The following is a 19,275-nucleotide window of genomic DNA, read 5'->3' as shown; positions in this document are numbered from 1 at the left end:
AGCATACCACCTTAACCTCCACATCATAACCACCATGTGGTTGTTGTTCATCTTTGGAAACATCCTACCTAGGCTGTCCATTCCTGGACTTTCTGCTTTACTAGGTCACTAGAGATTTTTTTTATAAATTATCAAGAAAAGGCAATCTTTATGTATGAGTATTATATAATGCACACACATACTCTGTCTGCAGTGCCCAACATTTTGTAAAATAAATGGTATTTTTGATAACAGCAAAAAGAAGGAAAGCCTGGAATTTTAAAGGATGCTTCTTAAAATGACACTTTTGCTCAAAGGAAAAAAAAAAACCTGTCACATTGTTCTTGACTTTGTCCCTTTGACTTACAGTGGTTAAGAACTCAGGAATCATCTCATATTGACATATTAGTTTGTCAGCGTTTGTTTTAACAGTCAATGTCCAAACAAGTCCAATAACCCGGGTGTGGTCTGGCCGGTATAGGGGACACTTTTAATACAGGCACCTGCAGTTTTGAACTTTTGGAGACCTGAGCTGACCTGTAAAGTCCACACTTGGTGACATATGGGAAGCTGGAAAGAACGGGATACAGACAGAGATGGGGCAGCGTCCCTGGATACAGCCTGGCAGTTTAACTTGGCCTCTTCCTTCAGACTATGAGTTAGTGTCTTGGCCAAGAGGAAGGTCTCCAGGTGCCAAAGGACAAGATATAAAACCTGGCAGGCGGAAGGAGAGAAGACCCGAAGAAGATGGGAGCTGTGCCGTGGGAATCTGCAAGGATGTGGGGGTGGGCAGGTGTTCTCACCAGAACACCCATCTGGAGAGAGCCAAAGTTCCACCTGACATGGGCAGAGGCCTCTGAGGAAGAAGAGCACAGAGTTAACAAGGCAGAGGAAGGCAGAGCAGTGGGAGAGATGTGGGACGTCATGGGGATGGGGGAAATAGGGAAATGAACCAAGAAGAGAGCCAATGATGAAGGGGACGTGGCACAGGAAGAGAAAAGCAGTAAGAAATGGGCAAGAGGAAGAAGCCAGAAGGGGAGAGGTGGGCCAGGGCTCTGCTCTCTCCAGGTCTAGGGCACAGCACTGTGGACAGTGACGACGGCAGACTGTGATTGCTGGAAGGCAGTCGGCACGTGAGATGACCTCACAGGGTGTGGACAGCAAAAAGTCCTCCCCACTCATTAGCTTCTGCCTGCAGTAAGTGGCACAGACAAACCTGTGCCCTCTGGGGGCTGGGGCAGAGACTCAGAGGAACACTGGTGAAGCAGATGAAAGAGGAGCAAACCAGGACTCCACTGGTGTGAGGCATGTGTTTCTTCCCATCTCAACCACGCTGCAACCAAAGTCTATAAACTGCCCCGTGATCTGGCCCCCATTTCCCCTCTGACCTTAGCTCCTCTACCTCCCCCTTGTTTCCTCTGCTTCGGTCACCATGGCCTCCTGGTGTGCCAGACACACCTGCACCTCAGGGCCTTTGCATACAACCTTCCTGCTACCTCTGCCAATCCTATGCCAGAAGTCACTTTTGCCACCCCCTCCGTTTGCGTCAGCTCCTTTCCTGGCTTCACTTTTCTCAACAAACCGGCCACTTTTTGACGTGTCGTTTGAATTCCTTTATTGTTTGGTTTCTCTAGAATACACAGGCCACAATGGCAGATATCTTGTCTAACACTGTTTGCTGCCTGTCTCTTGGAGCACAGACCAACTGCTGCGCAAACACACAGACAGACAAAGTGGTGAATGGACCCCGGATTGGAAGGAGTTGGGAACAGAAGTGTCTGAACAGGGGAGGTGGAGGCAGAGACCAAGCAGGAGGTGATTATGCATCCGAGAGGCAAGGGAATCTCCGACTTTCATTCTGAGGGATTTCATCCCATGCTGTTTAGAAGCCTCCGTCAAGTGCCAATGGTAAAGACAGGACAAGAAAGCAGCTGTGACCCTCTAAGAGCCGGCTTGAGGCCAACGCTGAACCGATACTCTGCTCATCCCAGAATGAGCCAATGGCTGCGTTCTAACTCACGAGGGAACACGGACAAGGCTGAGTCATACGGACACATCTTATGCAGGGTCTCACATTTGTGCACATGCATAGACACGCACAATCTCGTCTCTTTACCTGAAGAGCTAATCTAAAGGACAAAGGTCTCATAGGAACGATAAACAGCCATGCAGACAGCTCAGCATTTTCCTTCCTAGCTCCCTGCCCCGTCCGGAGGCCTTCAGTAAGTGCTCACACATAGTACTTCACCTCGTTTTCACCGAGATCCCTGACATGTAATACTACACTTAGCAGGCTTGAAAATCAACGGTAAGAAAACCAAAGAAAACACGGAGAACTAGTTCACCAAATGCCACCCAGCCAGACAGTATGCAGGAGATCCAGGGGGTATAGGCTCCACCTGACCCCAGGTAGGGACTGACAGCTTGCTGAGGAGAACCAGATAGAATACATTTTAGGCTGTGTGCACTGTGTGATATTTGGCCATAAGTACTTACTCCATATTGCCCCGAGGGACCAGCCAAAGAAAGTGTAAACAAACAGGGAAGCATGTGTCCCAATTAAACTTTATTTGTAACATAGATGTTAGGTGTATCTCCTACAGGCTGTAGTTTGATAACACTATTCTTGAGTCCATGTTCTTGAACACTGAGCCATTACACCGATGAAAACCTAGAGCCCTATAGAAGAGGTTCCTGGGTGTTTTTAATGGCCTGGCTGAGTCAGAGGGGTGAGCTGACTAGGGATGGAGGAACGGCAAATGGATACTTACATTTCCACGATGCCCTCTGGAAGGTTGGCAGGGATCTCTGTCAGCCCCTTCCCTCGGCAGTCCACGATGTTATTACTGCATGTGCACGCAGAAGGGCAGGACAGGGAGTTGGCATTGCAGGACGGAGCGTCAGAGTGGGGACCTGGGAAGCCAGAACATAATGGTCAACTTGTACCAGTGTTAGCAGCTTCCTGGCATTGAGTCTCCTGAACAGCTTCCCAAGGGTGAATTACCATCAGCGGGCATCTCCCTCTTCTGGGAGACAAGAGAGAGATTTTTGACCTTAACCAAACTGTTTGGGGATCATCTCATCTGCTTCATTATTCCATAATGCTGCTTCCTCTATAGACAGAGAGTATAGAGCATACACCACACATGGAACTATGACCAGCACATCTGGATGATACTTTGGGGTTTTTGTTTACATCTGATGGCAGACCCAACTCCCATTCTAGGGCTGAAAGCCACTGGTGTCACAACCAAGTAGGAGGCTAAAAAGTGGCAGAATTTTCCCAATTGCAACATTGACCTTGTCAAAATATCAGTGCATTGACCAGAAGTGACACCCAAGCCATATCAAGCTGGCTTTTGTGTCCAGAGAAAAGTCAAATTAAACTTACTAGGTAAGAGGTGAAGAAGTTACTACATATTTTGGATTCAGTTTTTCATTCTGTTTGAGCTGAGAATCAGTATACCTTTAAATGTAATTAAAAGCTTAAGCAAATGGTATCTCAGGAGTTTAGTCTGAAGACCAAACATAGATAGATTTTGCTACTAACTCAATTCAGGATTCAAAGAATCCTCAAGATCCCTCATGACTTCCTTTGGTGGTCATGTTAAGCCCTAAATGTAAGAAACACATGGAAATGTTTTAAGGACACTGACAAAATTTTCCTGCTTTGATCACCACCTCCCAGTGTGGTAGGAATCTCAAATATGTGGTTTGTTTTCACACGTGGACCCAGACCAGTGGCATCCTGGGTCCTTAGCCTGTGCTCTTTGGATGCAGCTAGCAACTGGCATCTCAATGTCTTTCTGTATCTCCTTCTGAGCGAAGCAAGGGCAGATGAACTCTGCACACCGCTCACTGCTCAAACATGGAGCATAAGCAGGAGACAATGACTTTTGGTTTGGTCTGTGCTCACTGGGGAAACCGAGTCCTGAGTGAGTCTTGTCAGAGTGGTTGCCTTGGGCAAGCCCTCATCTGGACACCAAGGTTCTAAGTGGAGAATCTCACATCTCACATCCAGGAGTGCCCATGGCCTCCCTTCTGTAGAAGCTCACCAACACATAAAAAACAAAAACCTTAAAGAAATGTCGAGACAACCAGGACTTCAGAGACACAGTTGACATTCTCAAGGACCCAAACTGGACCATGGAACAGGTCACACAGCTCATGACTTACACTAACACTCAAACTCAAACATGCTCTTAGAGAGGAGAGAATCTGGCTTCGCTGCAAACTGACATAAGTCTTTCTATTTCTCAGAAAGTGATAAAGCAGAAAGCCAACCTGGAGAAGCCTGGGGCCAGGGGCCGCCAGGTGTGTGGCTGTGGCTGGCAGTGGTGGAGTACCACGGACTAGGTTTGGACCTTAATCTTCTTTCTTCATTTGTGCTTCTTTGTTTCTCAGTTCCCTCCTTTGTAAAACAGTGGGGGTGGGACAATCACGGTACCTAACCTACAGCATGGCTTTGCCGTGAAGCAGAGGCAGTTGGTAGGCAGATAAGAACTGTTTAGAAGATATCTGGTAGGGCAAGGGCTTCCTAGTGTCGGAGTCATTGCTGGTGGTGCTTTTGCTGCCTTCAATTGTCTGAGAGCTCTTGGGCAAGAAGCAGAGCTGAGTTTTTCTGCTCCTATCTCTGCCGATGAGGTCGTAAAGGCATGAATTCTGAGGCTGGGAAGCCACCTGACCTTCGGAACAATGGATGCTGGGGGCGAGGGACACCTCGAAGTGTATTTTATTCTCATTTTTTCCCCAGAAAGCATACAAAGGGTCCAGCGTGGAGGAAGAAGCCTGGGAACAAACAGCTGGCCTCCCATGCCACGGCTTTTGAAGTGTAGATGACTTTCCCCTAAGGAAAACTGCCAGGCCAGGCCTTCTACATCAAGGGGTAAATGAACTTGACTGGGCTAGGGGATCTACTGCACCCTGGATATCTTCCTGTAGGGGGAAATGCTGGTCTGTGTCTAGCAGCTCCACCCATTCAGGCAGGTGGATCTGAGGATCGTCCCTCTTTTGATCAGGCAAAATATTACTTGCAGAGTTTGCGTCAGAAAAGCTACAATAGGGGGAGGCATCAAATTCAAGGGCTCCTGTTGGCAACAGGAGCTTGCGACATGGAGTTTTTCAAAGGTTCCCTCTGACTTCACGTTGCCACGAATGAATTCTAAAACCAGACTCAGGTAGCAGTCCCCTGGGAACTGGCTGGGTCTTCCCTGGGTGGTTCTGAGTCCGATAGCGGGACACGCTATGTTTCAAGGCATGTTGTCAAGGCAAAAAGAAAAAAAAAAAGAAAGCTTTAAAAAGGATTCCTTAACCAGGTCACTAACAACACCTTTAATTACACAGAGAGAATGGTGGTAATTATAGCCTCTGTCAGCACCCTGGGCTGGCAGCTCCCCTGGGAGGCATTCACCACCCTCCGCTGGGGAGGCCAATACCCCTTGTTTAAACACTTTAAGTTTCAATCTGATTGAAAGACAGATTCCCTCCCTGGCAAGCACATCCCTCTGGTGAGGGGACTGAAGAACCAGGTCCAGTGCCCTAAAGGCCTGGGTGTCTGTAAGTGATGGCGGAAGTCTCAGCCCTTTGCTGTCTCTGTGCAGGCTGAGAATGTAAATTCTATAAGGCAATGACCTTTTTCAGTCTTACTGTTATATTCTCACTGCCTAAAAAAGGTCTGGGCACAGAATGCACTTAATAGACACATTCTGGAGACTAAGGATGGGCACATGAATGAACTGGGTTAGGCGCCTGGAAAAGGTGGGGATGGTAATGTCCCCGAGCTACAGAGGTGGGAGTTACTTCTGGGTGCCCCCAAGGAAGGCTCCCTGAGTTCTGAGTGTCCCCCAGCTCTGGCAGGTGGGTTCGAGCGTAGTAGGAGACAGAGTGGCCGTGGAAATAGGGACCTCTTCCTGAGGTTCACTCTTTCTACTATGGTTCAGTGCTAGCAAAGCCCTTTTCCCAGTGCATGGTCTGGTGTCTTGAGGTGCAGGAGAGCAGTGCACGGGACAATGGAGGCACCAGGCCTTCCTTACATGATACAAACTTCAGCTGGCCCTGCTCAGATATCACTCCATCTTTGCTCTCCTCCTAACTGGCAAAAGAGGACGGTCTAAAATTGCAAGGCCCATACTCGTCTTCCCAGATGATGGATGAAGATTGCCGCTTTTGGTCTCGGATGGGCCCATGGAGATACCAAGAATGATCAACTTTCTCGTACCAGCAGCCAGCACCCAAGAGATGAAGACTACGCTGCATTCAGTGCTCTGGATATATGACACCACTTGATCCTCAGTGGACCTGTGAGCCAAACTCTGCCTCTGTCATTCCCATCACACTGATGAAGGACCCGCAGAGTATGAAGGTTAAAGAAACTACCTAAGATCACAGAGCCGATTCTCATGTGTGAACAAGCACCGTTCTGTCTCTTCTGAGGGGGAAAAAAATAACACCACCTAAAATGCTGCTCTTTATAGCTACAGAATTGAAAATCCATGGAGTCTGGGAACCTCAGGAGGTAGGAGAAGGGGCCAAGACATGGACCGTGCAAGCTACACTAGCGAGGGGCGAACACTCTCTTGTTTCTTTTCTTCTGATTAAAAAAAAAAAAAATTACCCAGTAGAGTACAGAGTAAAAATATCCAATGGCCTTGTGAGTATGTTGAAATAAATTAATTCCAGTATTCAAATTAAGCTTCCCAACTGGCCTCTGGCCTTTCAAAAGCCAACACCAGACTTCAGTGACAAAGGAACTCCAGCAATTACGATGAGAATATAAATGAACATGATTTAAATACCAGAGGCATGATAATTTTGGAAATGGCTAAATAAACCTAATAATCTCATTCCTGCAATGTTCAATTATGGTATTTTAATTAAAACCTCCTAAGGAGAGGGGTGGCAAGACACAGCCTACCTTAATTATCTTTATACTTAGTAACTAGTCGCAAATAGGAAGAAAGAAAGAGAGAATGAAAGAAAGTTACTGTTTCCAGGGAGATAAGTGTATTTTATTTTCGAATGGTAAAACAGAAAATTTATGGAAAGGCTGTTGGGATTCAGCATTGTTTAGGGGCACCTGGAAAAAAAATGAGATTTGTCCTTTACTACAGGAAGATAAGATTGATATCCTTATGAAAAGATATTTCATATTCAAGGCCACAGGTCTGGAGTGCATAGACAGATCAATGGGCTCAAAGACATTCAAAGGAAAGAGATAATTGATTCAGGAGGTCAAATAGTTAACAAATAGCCATAAATTATGAATAATGACAGATAGGAATTCTCTGAGATTAAGATATCAGGAAAGAAACACATGGAAAAATAAATCTTAGAATATGAAGTCCCAAATAAGACCATTAAATGAAGATGAAAAAAAAAAACCCTTACAAATCATATAACACTAACCCTTTTCTAATGTATTACACACTTTGATAAAATTCTGATATGTTCCAAGGGACAAGCAGATGAAACATGGCCTGTGGGTCCTTAAAGCCCTCAGGCTCTAGAAACAAAAGATGCTGACAGAGAAATCCTTTAGTAGTTACTGAAGGCGGCCCAGAAGGGCAGGCTGTACCACACAGAAGATACTCTGATAAAAGATAAAATAGAGATGCAGTCCCTGCACCCTGGCTAAAAAAATCCCAATTGCCTCCCCAGAGGGAGGAAATGAATGTCTCAGACTGCAAGGGTACAGTTGACAGGAGATGCATTTTGCTAAGTGTGCTGCTGGCTGAGTTCTGGTTAGCTGGAGAGATAATGTGTCCGTCCCCAAGGCTTCTGGGGGGTGAGGGGAGGCCAGGCTCAGGATGGCTGGATTTAATTCAAGGGCGCTATCAGGGACTTGGGCAGGCAGGGCCTCCCAGTTAAGGGAGATAAGGTCCGGCCTATCTCTGGAGCTGTGTTTCGGGGAAGGTTTAGCTACCATGGGAGTTTTTCTCCTGCGGCTTTGACAGGGCGCTCTGGGGTTGGAGCTACAGGCACAGACTTAACTGATGCTCCCTGTGCTTGTTGCTCCTGAGTGACCATCCGCATCATTCAGAAGTTTTCGTCCCTCACTGAAGGGCCCTAAGTGAGCTGTTCGATTTGTGTCTGGGCAATTTTAGACAATCCCCACCAGGTCCACATCAGGCAGCCTCCCTCGGATGCCTTGTCGGGCTCTGGCCTGAGGTGGCTGGGTCTATACCCTCCATGGTGGAGCAGGCAAGGGTGGCAAGGATCTAGGACAATCCTTCTCTGTGACCTTCCTCTCAGGGCCTCCCAGACTGGTCACCGCTGTCTTAATGGCCTTGTTCCATACTGCTTTCTCTAACATCCCTTATCAGAATCTTATAAACTACCTATCATACAGAAGAGGCAACACTTGTGGTGCCTGTACCTCTCATTTCTCACTTGCCATGGTACTGTCCATTCCTCACAGGGGCTCAATACGCAAGATCCCCCAAGCACTGTGACTAACTTTGACCTTTTTTTAAAGCTCAGAACAGTCTATGTTTTAACCCCTGGGTACCTGACGAGCCACCAAAATAACCCTTTGCACCTAGGGGAGTCCCTCGGAATTACTGCCCTAAGTTGGTACTACTGGAGACAGGGCAAGATTCATAGCTTATGAATGTCTAGAGATTGAGGAGGAAGGCTGTTCTCATGTCCTCAAAAGACATCTGGCTTCATGACAGAAATAACAAGGACCATCACGTGCAGTGGGCGTGGCTGCCGTAAGCAGGGAAGAGATAAGGCTGTTCTCTTCCTGCATTTAGCCAAGGAGGCTGCTGCTAGATCTAGGCTTTTCAAAGGGCTAGGTAGGACTCAGGCACTAGCGTTTCTAGGACTGGGGGTCAGGCGACCTTCTTCTCTTGGGGCCTGGGTTCTGACTGCTGTTGGGTAAGCAGGGCCTGGTCAGTGTGCTGGCGGGAGGCAGCTCTCATGACAGGGACGTATCCATGGTCATATGCCACTTCCCGCGCACCCACCTGTCATGTAGTGTTTTCACATTTTCTCTAATTAGTTTTCCTCAGTAGCTCTTGGATGGCTCCTGCACTCTGTAATTATTTCTTTCACTGGCACTTATGCCGATATTGCACCCTTTGCCTGATAATTACTGTAATTATAGTCGCTATATTTGAATCCGGTGCCTGTGTGATAAACGGTTTTATTATATGTGTTTGATGGGAAGCGATTTCTAAGTGGGCGTCTATAGGAAGTTATTGAGGTACTACTTAGGAATGTGTTAAAATGTTTTGGAAAACTAAATAACGTGATGAAGCACAAGGTGGGGGGAGGGGGGAAGGAGCAGGGGAGAGAGAGAGGAGGGGCACCCTGAATTCAGGAACTGAATGGTTCACCCATAAAGTCTATAGTCTGGGCATCCTGGGGCCTGGATGTTTGTTAATTGAGTTTGTTAAGCCCTCAGTACCATGGTGGTTAGTTAGTTTGTGTGTGTGTATGTGTGTGTGCGTGCGCGTGTGTGCATGCGAGTGCATAATATGCGTGTGTGTGTGTATGTGTGTACGTGCGCATGTGTGCATGCGAGTGTGTGCATGTGAGTGCATAATATGCGTGTGTGTGTATGTGTGTGTGCGTGCGTGCATGCGAGTGTGTGCATGCGAGTGTGTGCATGTGAGTGTATAATATGCGTGTGTGTGTGTATGTGTGTGTGCGTGCGCGTGTGTGCATGCGAGTGTGTGCATGCGAGTGTGTGCATGTGAGTGCATAATATGCGTGTGTGTGTGTATGTGTATGTGCGTGCGCGTGTGTGCATGCGAGTGTGTGCATGCGAGTGTGTGCATGTGAGTGCATTATATGCGTGTGTGTGTGTGTGCGTGCGCGTGTGTGCATGTGAGTGCATAATATGCGTGAGTGAGTGTGTGTGTGTGTGTGTTGGTCAACTTGACATAAGCTAGAGCTATCTGAGAAGAGGGAACCTCACCTGAGAAACTGCCTTCATTAGATTGGCCTATAAGGAAGTTAGTGGGGGCATTTCCTTAATTAGTGATTGATAGGCAGGTGTTCCTGGGTTATATAAGAAAGCAGGCTGAGCAAGCCATGGGGAGCAAGTCAGTGAGCAGCACTCCTCCACGGCGTCGGATTCCGTTCCTGCCTTGAGTTCCTGTCCTATCTTCCCTCAGTGATGGACTGTAAGCCGTAAGATGAACTAAATCCATTCCTCCTCAAGCTGCTTCTGCCTGATGTTTTAGCACAGCAGAAGAAAGCATCCGAGGACAGCACTGAAAGTGGGTAATAGCGGGCAGGAGAAAAAAATGCAAAGTCAGCTCCTTGTGTGCACTGACTCAGCCTTTTAGAAGTCACGGGACTCCAATCCAGAGCTGGCTTCCTGGAACCTATTGACTCTTGGGGAATTGTTGTGTGTGTGCTTTCCCTCTTCTCTCCTCCCCAAACCCAGGACTTGTCTCTAGTTCTTTGCCACTGGTAGAAGTAAACAGAAGCAAACGGAAGTTTGGGATCTGGCTTACAAGCTGTGCCCTCTGGGAAGATCTTGGGTCACTCAGTCACTTGCCATTTTTGGAGATCTGACTTCGGTGCCTGTGTGCGTCAATTCTGAGTGCTATGTAGGCAATCTGGGCCTCTATTACACCCCAGTCACCCACAGATCTAGCCCTTATGTTTGCTCAGCACATCCTGCAGGCCCAGTAAGCTATAATCATCAAACTTCACTTATCTCGCTCTTAACAAGCATTATGCTAAGTGTCCTATACTCATTATTTTCCCTAATCTTCCCACTCATTCTTTGAGCTGTGTTCCAGCGTTATTTCTATTTCAGGTGAGGGATAACTTGCCATAATCACACATCAGGACTAGGACTCCAAGCTAGACTGGCTTCGTCCAAGCCCTACATCTCCCCATTTCTATAGGCATTTAGGTGGCACCTAAATTATACCTGCATCCTGATGACATGCATCTTGATGACATCAGATTTGAGGTTTCCTAGTGCCAGGGGTCTATGGGGCTCGCAGAGAGTGATTCAGGAGTTCTTTCAGCATCTTCTATTTCAGATGTCAACAGATTCTCTCTGAACCCCTTGCAGAATGCAAGCTCTTCAACTCATTACTGCATCTCTCCGCTGACTAGGGGGTTCCTTCCATACCAACCCCTGGGAGGGGTGTGCTCAGGATCAGGATCCTGATGGGCATGCAGATCTTAGCCTAGGAGGGGAGAGCAGGCAAGGCAGGCTCACCTGGACACACATACTCTTTCTTCTGCACATCTGCCACATTGAAGCCTCGCAGGTGCACAGGGGCCATGCAGAGGGTGAACTGGCCAACTGTCCGCCGCTGTCGCAGCCAATCTGACAGCCAGGCCAAATGGCAATCACAGTACAGATGGTTGGAGTGGAGACGTCTGGGAAAAAGAGAGAGAGATGCCATTACACGGAGAAGAGAGTGGGCGAGACCTCTGGTGTCCCCGGCCCCAGCATGATAATTTACCTGAGCCCAGCGCAGCATTCCTGACCCCTATGCACAGGAAGAAAATCAGAAACCACTAATATCTTCAAGGGTAGGTAATAGTCAATAGTTCTGGTCCTGGAGGTTTGGAGCAATTTCAATGATATAATAGTAATTCTGCTCTTTTCCTTTCCAGAGGGGAGGGAGGATGACATCACTACAGTGTGGTGGCAGAGAATGACACCAGCCATCCTGGTGTGAGTCAGAGAGGGTGACTCTGCCACACGGGAGTGTAGGATTGACAGCTGGCCAGGAGTTCTGCATCCCCTCCGGTTCTGTTGGGCCATGTGGCTGAGATCTGCTACAGCTTTCTCTGCCTCTCCTTCGTCACCTCTAAAGCGTCCTTTGTGATCCCACAGCATGAAAAGTGGGGAGCTCTAAAGCCAGTGCCAACTGTGGACCCAGGGCAGGGTGAGGGGGCACACAGAGAAGTGGCTTTCTGGAGGACATTCTTTCTCTCTACCCTCCTGTCTTCTGAGCAGGGTCTTGGAATCCCTTACACTTTCTCCATAGTCCTGCCTTCTCCATGTCAAGACCTGTTTCACCTGGTGGTTTCCCACTCTCACTGACCTAGATGCCTCTGGGGAGAAGTCATCTTCTAGACTAGGATTCTTCAGTGGGACCTGGGATTCCAGATCAGTTCCTTGTCCTTCAGTGAATAGGAGTCCCTAGATGGGTCTGCCTGTCCCACTTCCAAGGCGAAATCTCCTCTGGCTCAGTGACTTGAGCTTCCTCTTATGAGCCAGGAGGCAAACTGAGGACACTCGGGAACTTGTGGAGGGCCCTCCGTAAGGACTCCAAGCCATCATCTCCACCTTCCACATTCCCTGCAGTTGTTGGAACTCGTGCTGCATGAGTTTCAGGAGCGTTAGACTCAGGTTTCGTTGTTGGTTCCCAATAGGTAATTCTGAACACGTTAATCAGCCAGCTGTTCCCTTGGGACTGTCGAGAGCCCCGTGTTGGGCCCATTAATACAGCGTGGCAGCCCAGAGAAGCGGCTTGGATCATGTCTGCACTATAATGAGAGAACTGGAGGGCCCTTGACTACATCCCACTTATCGCCAAGGTCAACATTGCCAAATACTAGCCAAGTGCAGCTAACTCGGGCTGTGCGCTGGATGAGGCTTCTGTGCAGTGGGTGCAGGACCACAGCAGGCCAAGTCCACTGGGGCTTGGCTACCCCAAATCCGAGCATTTCAGGTGGATTAAATGAACCCCAAATTAACTTTTTTTTTGCTAAAAATATCTGTAGATATTAAGTACTTTTTGAATTTCAGATTAAGCCACATACACCTTCAGAAACTCCAAGGCCTTAGACACAGAAACTATAAGGTTTCCCCTTTAGTTTCCAAGTAATAACCTTCAGAGCTAATGCAAGCATGGCCTCCCCTAAGCCTGGATTCTGAATCCAGGAAGGGCACTGTGGTTAAAGTCCCAAGCCAGAGGGAAACACCTCACTTTGGCCAAGAACAGAGGGAATATTTCTTATCATTTCCTAAACAGCTGGAGGAGACGGTGGATTTTCCTGCCAGCCCCTGCCAGGTAGCAGAGGTGCTTGGGCAAATAGCATAGTGGTTCTGTGAGGGGTAGGGGAAGCACACAGGGCAGCCTGCCCTGTAGAGTGGGCTGAGGGGAGGGGATTCTATTCGTGCCAGGAGACCAGGAGACTCAGCCAGTTAACCAGCTTGTCTTTTCTGTGCCCTGTCTGGTAGTAATACAACGATGTGAAGACAACAGAGATGACTTGGAGCATGGGTCTCAGCAGGGGCTAAATCAGAGCAAGTTCCCATCAGTTCCAATTGAGGGTAAGAGTTTAAGAGAATGGGGTTTGGGCATGCCCAGGTTTATATCAGACACTTCATTTCTGGGTTAACCAAAAAGTTAGAGGCTTCCCTTTTGAAGATTGTGTTAAGTGAGTCTTTCTCAGCCCCAGGGGGCCAGCCCCAAATGACCGCTCTTCTCAATCTTGCTACAGATGTTTCTATCCCTCTGAACATCTTTCTGAGACCTTCTCCTTTCCTAAGTGGGGGGGGGGGTCACAGAAAAGTAGTGACCTCAACTGATACAGCAGCCACATGGAGCCTTAATCCAGAAAAGCCCTGGGCAGGGGACAGGCTCGGCCCCCCTCTGTTCGGGATATTATTTATCAGAAATGACAGCAGGGTCAAGCTAGATAGATTCTTTAAAGTCATCTTTCACACCCTGCTTGGAAGATAAAGTGAGGCAGCTGCTCCAGATGCTAACCACACTTTTTGTTTGTCTGTGTGTCTGTGTGTATCGTGCACGAGTGTGTGGTGTGTGTGCACGTGAGTGTGTGTCTATGGGTGTGCACACGTGGAGGTCAGAGGACACCTTAGGTGTTAGTCCTTGCCTTCCTTTGTGTCGGAGATAAAGTCTCCATTGTCTGCTACTGTGTAAGGCAGGCTAGCCGGCTCGTGAGTGTCTAGGGGCTCTCCTGTCTCCACCTTCCATCTTACCCTCGGAGCACCAGAGATTACAGGCCAGTTGTGGACTATCACGCTGGCTTACTAAGTACCGTTTAAAAAAAAAAATAACCACGAACATCATCAGATTTGGCGTGGAAATTGCCAAGAATGGCTCAAATCCTCTGACTGAGAAGGGAAATTATTTAACCACGTTCTACCATTTTAAGTTGTGAGGGTAATGACACAGAGTTTCTGCGTCATGTGGAAGCTCTGGTGTCTCTTCGCTCGGCTCATCTGACCCCATGGTCTTCTGCTTTTCAACTCTCTGGGTGATGTGAGCTCCGGCTCAGAGGCCAAATGATCTAATCCTGGCACTGGCTTTCTGACTTTGATTTTGGAGCGGTGATTTTATTCTAAGCCTCAGTGCTACCAGCTATGAAATGGGCAAGACCATTCTGCGGGCTGAACTAACTCACGAGGAGTGCTTCACACAATGCCCGGCACATGGTAGGACCGTGCAGAAATATTTGTAGTACGATGGATTTGAGTCTCTTCCCAAACCCTGCCTGCCTGTGCCTGCGGCTGCTTAGATATGTGAGTGCGTCCAGGTGGCTGGGGTCCCGCGTGCTGTTCTGTGATCTTCTGAGGGTGGACACACCATATTCCACACAGATGAGACCACCTCTGCGGAGCAGAAGGTGAATGAATACAAATGCCAATTTACAAAAGGTGCCTTTTAGCCACAGATGCCAAATTAAATTTCCAGCAAATCCTTTTAGAGAGGGTCAGTGTTCATTTTCCAGCAAATGTGGCCTTCTGAATTCTATGGAAGAGCCTGCCTTTGGAAATCCCATTTAGCACTTCCTTCCTCTCTCCTCCTCCCTCCTTCTCCCACACCGGTCGCCCACCCCCAACGCTTTAATTACAGTGAAGGGGGATTAGTCAGCTTGTCCCCTGGGAGTTCTGTACTGAGCCATCTCTGAATTAAACTAAAGAGAAAATGGCAGCAGGCAGAGAGAGCAAAGGGACAGACGACATTGATGGATTGATCTGAACTCATTAGACGGATATTTGGTACCATCGAGAAAAATCACAAGCGAAATGAGATAAAACTTACCCACTTCTCCTCCTCAACGTGTCCCAAGAGGGTACCCAAGAACCTAAGCTAGCCACCTCCCTCAGCTCTTACAGACCTATTCTCCCTCGGTCACGGTCATGATCGGTCATTTGAAAAAGACAGAGAGGGAAGACTGTCACAGGGGCAGTGTCAGGAGGTGCTGCAAGGCTGGGTTCCACAGGGAGAACTTCTGGGTACCCACTCCTTTGGGAGAACAGACCCAGCACCCTGAAGCTCACTTTTGACTTCCCGTTTTGGAACCTGGGCTCCAGGCCTTTCCAGCTTAATTGAGGTTTGCTGGGTGCTCAGAAGATGAAATGGTGTCTCCTTAAAATTCTATTAATGTAGCACTCCGTTCTCAGAGGGAGGGAAAGTGACTTATTTTCCTAAGATGTGCTGTCATCTGAGGGTATCCAACAGGAATCTGGGATCAGAGATAAGAGACTGGTCTGGGATGGTAATTATTGGTAATAATTAGCACTACTGTGTGCACGCCACAATAGGCACGTCCCGCATCGCATATCATAGTGCACCCTCACAGTGACTCCAGTGTGAGCATGTATTACTAAGACCCTGACCTAAGCACAGAAAGATGAAGGTGTGTCCTCAGTGAGTGGTGGCCCCTGCATGTAAACTCGGATCTGCCCGCTCCAAAATGCTCTTGCCTTGCTTTCCTGTACATCCCTACCTTGGTCTTTGTTTACTCTCACCTAGAGATAAGCTCACTCTTCGCAGTGAGGAGTTCAGTGGCTTTCAAATTAGAACAGCACGTAGCTTGCAGTCAACACATGTATGGGCAAGACCCTAAGAGGTCTCCACCCCGTAGGCCTGGGGTTGGGCCTGGGACTTCTGTTTCTGGAAAAGTTCCAGATGGTTCTGAGCTGTGGTCTGGGGAGAACTGCTTACAGGATTTTATGTTGCCCGAGGAGCACAGAGGAGCTTGCAATGGTCAATCCAGATTTCTAGGTAATGGTGGCGATAATATATAATGCTATCTATTACCTGCCGGGTGCTGGGCACTGCATGGTTAGTTCCAAACACTCCACCACCAGCCATATTTACAGAAGAAGGAAAAGCGGTCAGAGAGCCAGTTAAGGTCGGAGGGCATTGCAGTTCTTTGCTTTGGTCCTAAATGGACTTGGCTCAGCTGTCAGGGAATGACTCTCATTTTCTATTGTGATGCAGACACTCTGGAAGATAAGAGCATCAAGCAGGAACTTCTTTGGAAAAGCCAAGCAGCTCTACTGCAGAAAACTTACAGATGGGTTACTGGCGGAATGCAGAGTGCCCCAAATAATACGAGTCATGGGCATGCTTCTGGAGCACCCAACCTGAAGGCTTACTCTTATCCAAGGCATTGAAAGAGGAGGCCCTAAGTTAGCACATTCTAATGTCCAAATGTTGTCCAGAGAGCAGGAGCATGGAGCAGGTGGCACGTTGGTGGGACAGATGAAGGACAAAGAAAGGTTCCTTTTCCGTTCCCAGAAGGGAAAACCACATTATGACAGAACCGCCAATGAGATACGGCATGAGTAAAGTCAATGGCAGATGTGTGTGTGCGCGCGAACACACACGTGTGTGTGTGTGTGTGTTTGTGCGTGCATGGTGTGTAACTGTATAAGTTTTCTGCTTTTAAATAAGTAGACTTGGTAACATAAAACTAACACATTTTCTATCAAACACAGCAAACACGGTGCAGGAAGGCTTCTCACAGTTCGGGGTGAGAAGAAATGAGTTTTCCCAGCATAGAATGGCAGCTAGGAATCCAGGCTGCACCATGACCCTGCCTGTACCCACTAAAGTCCCCCCTTGCTGTATGACCTTGGATATGGGAGCCATGTGCCCATTCACAGTCCTATAGGTTTTACAGCGCCTGGGGAAGCTTAAGGGAGGAGACAGGCGGGAAGGAGGCAGAGTCTTTACTCACAGAGTCCGGATCTTCGGCATGTGGTTGAAGCTGGTGACTAGGATGCGGCTGATGTTGTTGTTGTTGAGGGTACTGAGGAGAGAGAGGAAAAGGAAGTTATGAACAAGGGGCACTGAGATGTTCATAAGCATTGGGGAGGAATGGGTGTGGTTGTAAAGCAAAAAGTCAACAACTAAGAACCAGAGCATCCAAGGGTCTAGAGACAAGAGAAAACTCTCCAGACAGTGTGTGTGTGTGTGTGTGTGTGTGTGTGTGTGTGTGTGAGAGAGAGAGAGAGAGAGAGAGAGAGAGAGAGATCTACAGTCCTGATTCATGTCTGTTTCCCCACCATCCACGAGCAATAAATCCCTGACTTCATCCTGCTATGCGATGAGTTCCTCATTATAGTATCTTTTAGTCTTTTTGTTTTGACAGATTCCTTGTATTTTGCATATGTGTAAGCATTATGTGTGTGGGCATGTGCACATGAGTGTTAGTGCCCATATAGGTCAGAGGCATCAGATAGCCCTGGAGCTGCCTGGCATGGTTGCTGTGAGAGGAACTTGAGTCACATCAAGAGCAATATATACAGAGAGTGGCTGAGCCTTTACTCCAGCTCCGGCGTCTTTAATTCTTACTGGGTTAAGTCAGTACATGCCAGCTACTGTTCTTTTAGGGAGGGGAAAGATGTACCCCTTTTGACTGGGAGTACAAAACCCTCAAAGGAGATGTTACACTCTTGTTACAGATGAAGAGGCTGAGCTGCAGCCAGGAAGGCAACTTTCCAGCTTTGCCATTGCTGCTCAGCTATGCGGGTGGGTTCGCACTAAACCCATTCTCATTTTGTTCCCTGTACACACTAGACGTGATGCTATCGTGATAGGCTCATCTGTATTTCCCAGGCATCTACTGGTCCTTCAAGAGTAATTTAACTTATCCCAAGAGGGACCAACTCTATTGCCCGTACTCCCCTTGACCATGGATGGAGTTCCCATGGGGCAATGTTAGCACCAGCTAGTCCCTTCAGCAGGGAAAAACAGAGAGAAAGATGAGAGCTGGACAAACAGAGCTAAAGGAATACAGCTGCTCGAGAATTGGAATCAGGGTCTAAGGAAGTCCTGCCTTGGTTTACCCATTAGACACGCCCATTATGAAGCCCAGGAGAACGCGGTAGTGAGGGAAAGCTCTGCAGGGGCTTCTGCAGTTCAGGTACGCGACTACACACTAGGGAGGTGGCCTGGATTGGGAAGGACAAGCCTGGGTCTCCAGTTCCGACTGCACACTTGCTTTGCATTCCAAAAAGCAAGAACTGGATCCAGCTTTTGGTCTGCTCCTTCCTGCTGCCGACTTGTTCCTGGGGCTTTCTTTTCTTGGATCTTTCCAGAGATGTCCCAGATCCTCACTCTCTTGTCTCTTCTCACCCAGTTACGCTCCTCTGGGCCACCACTGGTCTGTAGCGGCTCAAGGAGGAGCCATTGTTAGGTAAGAAGACTGTGCTGTGGGCTCTTGGTAAATATATTCTCTCTCTCTCCCCCTCCCTCCCTCCCTTCCTCCTTTCTTCCCTCTTTCTTTTTTTTTTTTTTTTTTTTTTTGAGACAGGGGTTTTCTGTGTAGCCCTGGCAGTCCTGGAACTTGATCTATAGATCAGGCTTTCCTCAAACTCAGAGATTCGCCTGCCTCTGCCCCCTCACCCTTGGGCTGTAATTAAAGGCATCCACCACTGCCTGGCTAAAGAATGCATAGCCCTGGCTTTGCTGGAACTTGCTCTGTATACAAAGCTGGCTTCAAACTCAGAGGCCCGCCTTTCTTTCAAAGTGTCTTCTCTGCGAGCTACAGACGCAGGGCATTAGAGTAAGTGCTCAGTAAACAGAGCCGATCAATTTCCTGGCTGCATTGGAGAGAATCTAGCCTTGGCTTGTCCTGCAGTGGTCTAGCCCGCTCCCCCCCCCCCACTCCAGCCTTCTAAAGGGAAAGAGCACTCACCCAAACATTGTCACTCCATGCTGATTACTTACTCAACCCTTGTGACCTTAGTCGAAGCAGGGCTCCAGTGATCACACTTCATTCAAATCTCCTCCTCCAATGCCCTAGTCTCTCCACTACTTGCTTGGCCAATAGGAGGAAGGAAGGGGGCACACAGAAGAAAAGAGCCTGGTTCTTGTTCCTGCACCCTCTGCTAGCCACTGTATACCCACCGTGGGTCTGGCACGGTGTCAGGTATGCATGCAGTAGAGACAAGCACACCCATCTACAACCACATGTGTTTGTGTGCCTCAAGCAGCTGCGCCAGTTCAGAAGCGGAAATTTTTTTGGCTCCTTTGTGTAGCTCTCCCTTCACTAATTTGTTTTTGTGTGTGCACGTGTGTGTATCCTGTCTCTGTCCACCCGGGG

At 48.2% G+C, this 19,275-nt stretch overlaps 1 protein-coding gene across 1 annotated transcript in view; it reads right to left on the bottom strand.

Annotated features, from left to right (window-relative positions):
• The window catches only part of Slit3 (slit guidance ligand 3), a 597,086-nt gene that overhangs the window by 125,146 nt on the left and 452,665 nt on the right, over window positions 1-19,275 (bottom strand). Inside the window, exons 7-9 of the mRNA XM_013347495.2 lie at window positions 16,906-16,977; window positions 11,168-11,331; window positions 2,751-2,892 (exon numbers count right to left, since the gene is read on the bottom strand). Coding sequence (XP_013202949.2) covers window positions 2,751-2,892; window positions 11,168-11,331; window positions 16,906-16,977 — 378 coding nt within the window. The remainder of the gene's footprint in view (window positions 1-2,750; window positions 2,893-11,167; window positions 11,332-16,905; window positions 16,978-19,275) is intronic.

Source organism: Microtus ochrogaster, chromosome 7, assembly GCF_000317375.1.
Source record: "Microtus ochrogaster isolate Prairie Vole_2 chromosome 7, MicOch1.0, whole genome shotgun sequence".
NCBI lineage: Eukaryota > Metazoa > Chordata > Mammalia > Rodentia > Cricetidae > Microtus > Microtus ochrogaster.
The sequence above is the reverse complement of the archived record's forward strand: the minus strand, read 5'-3'. Positions and strand labels throughout refer to the sequence as shown.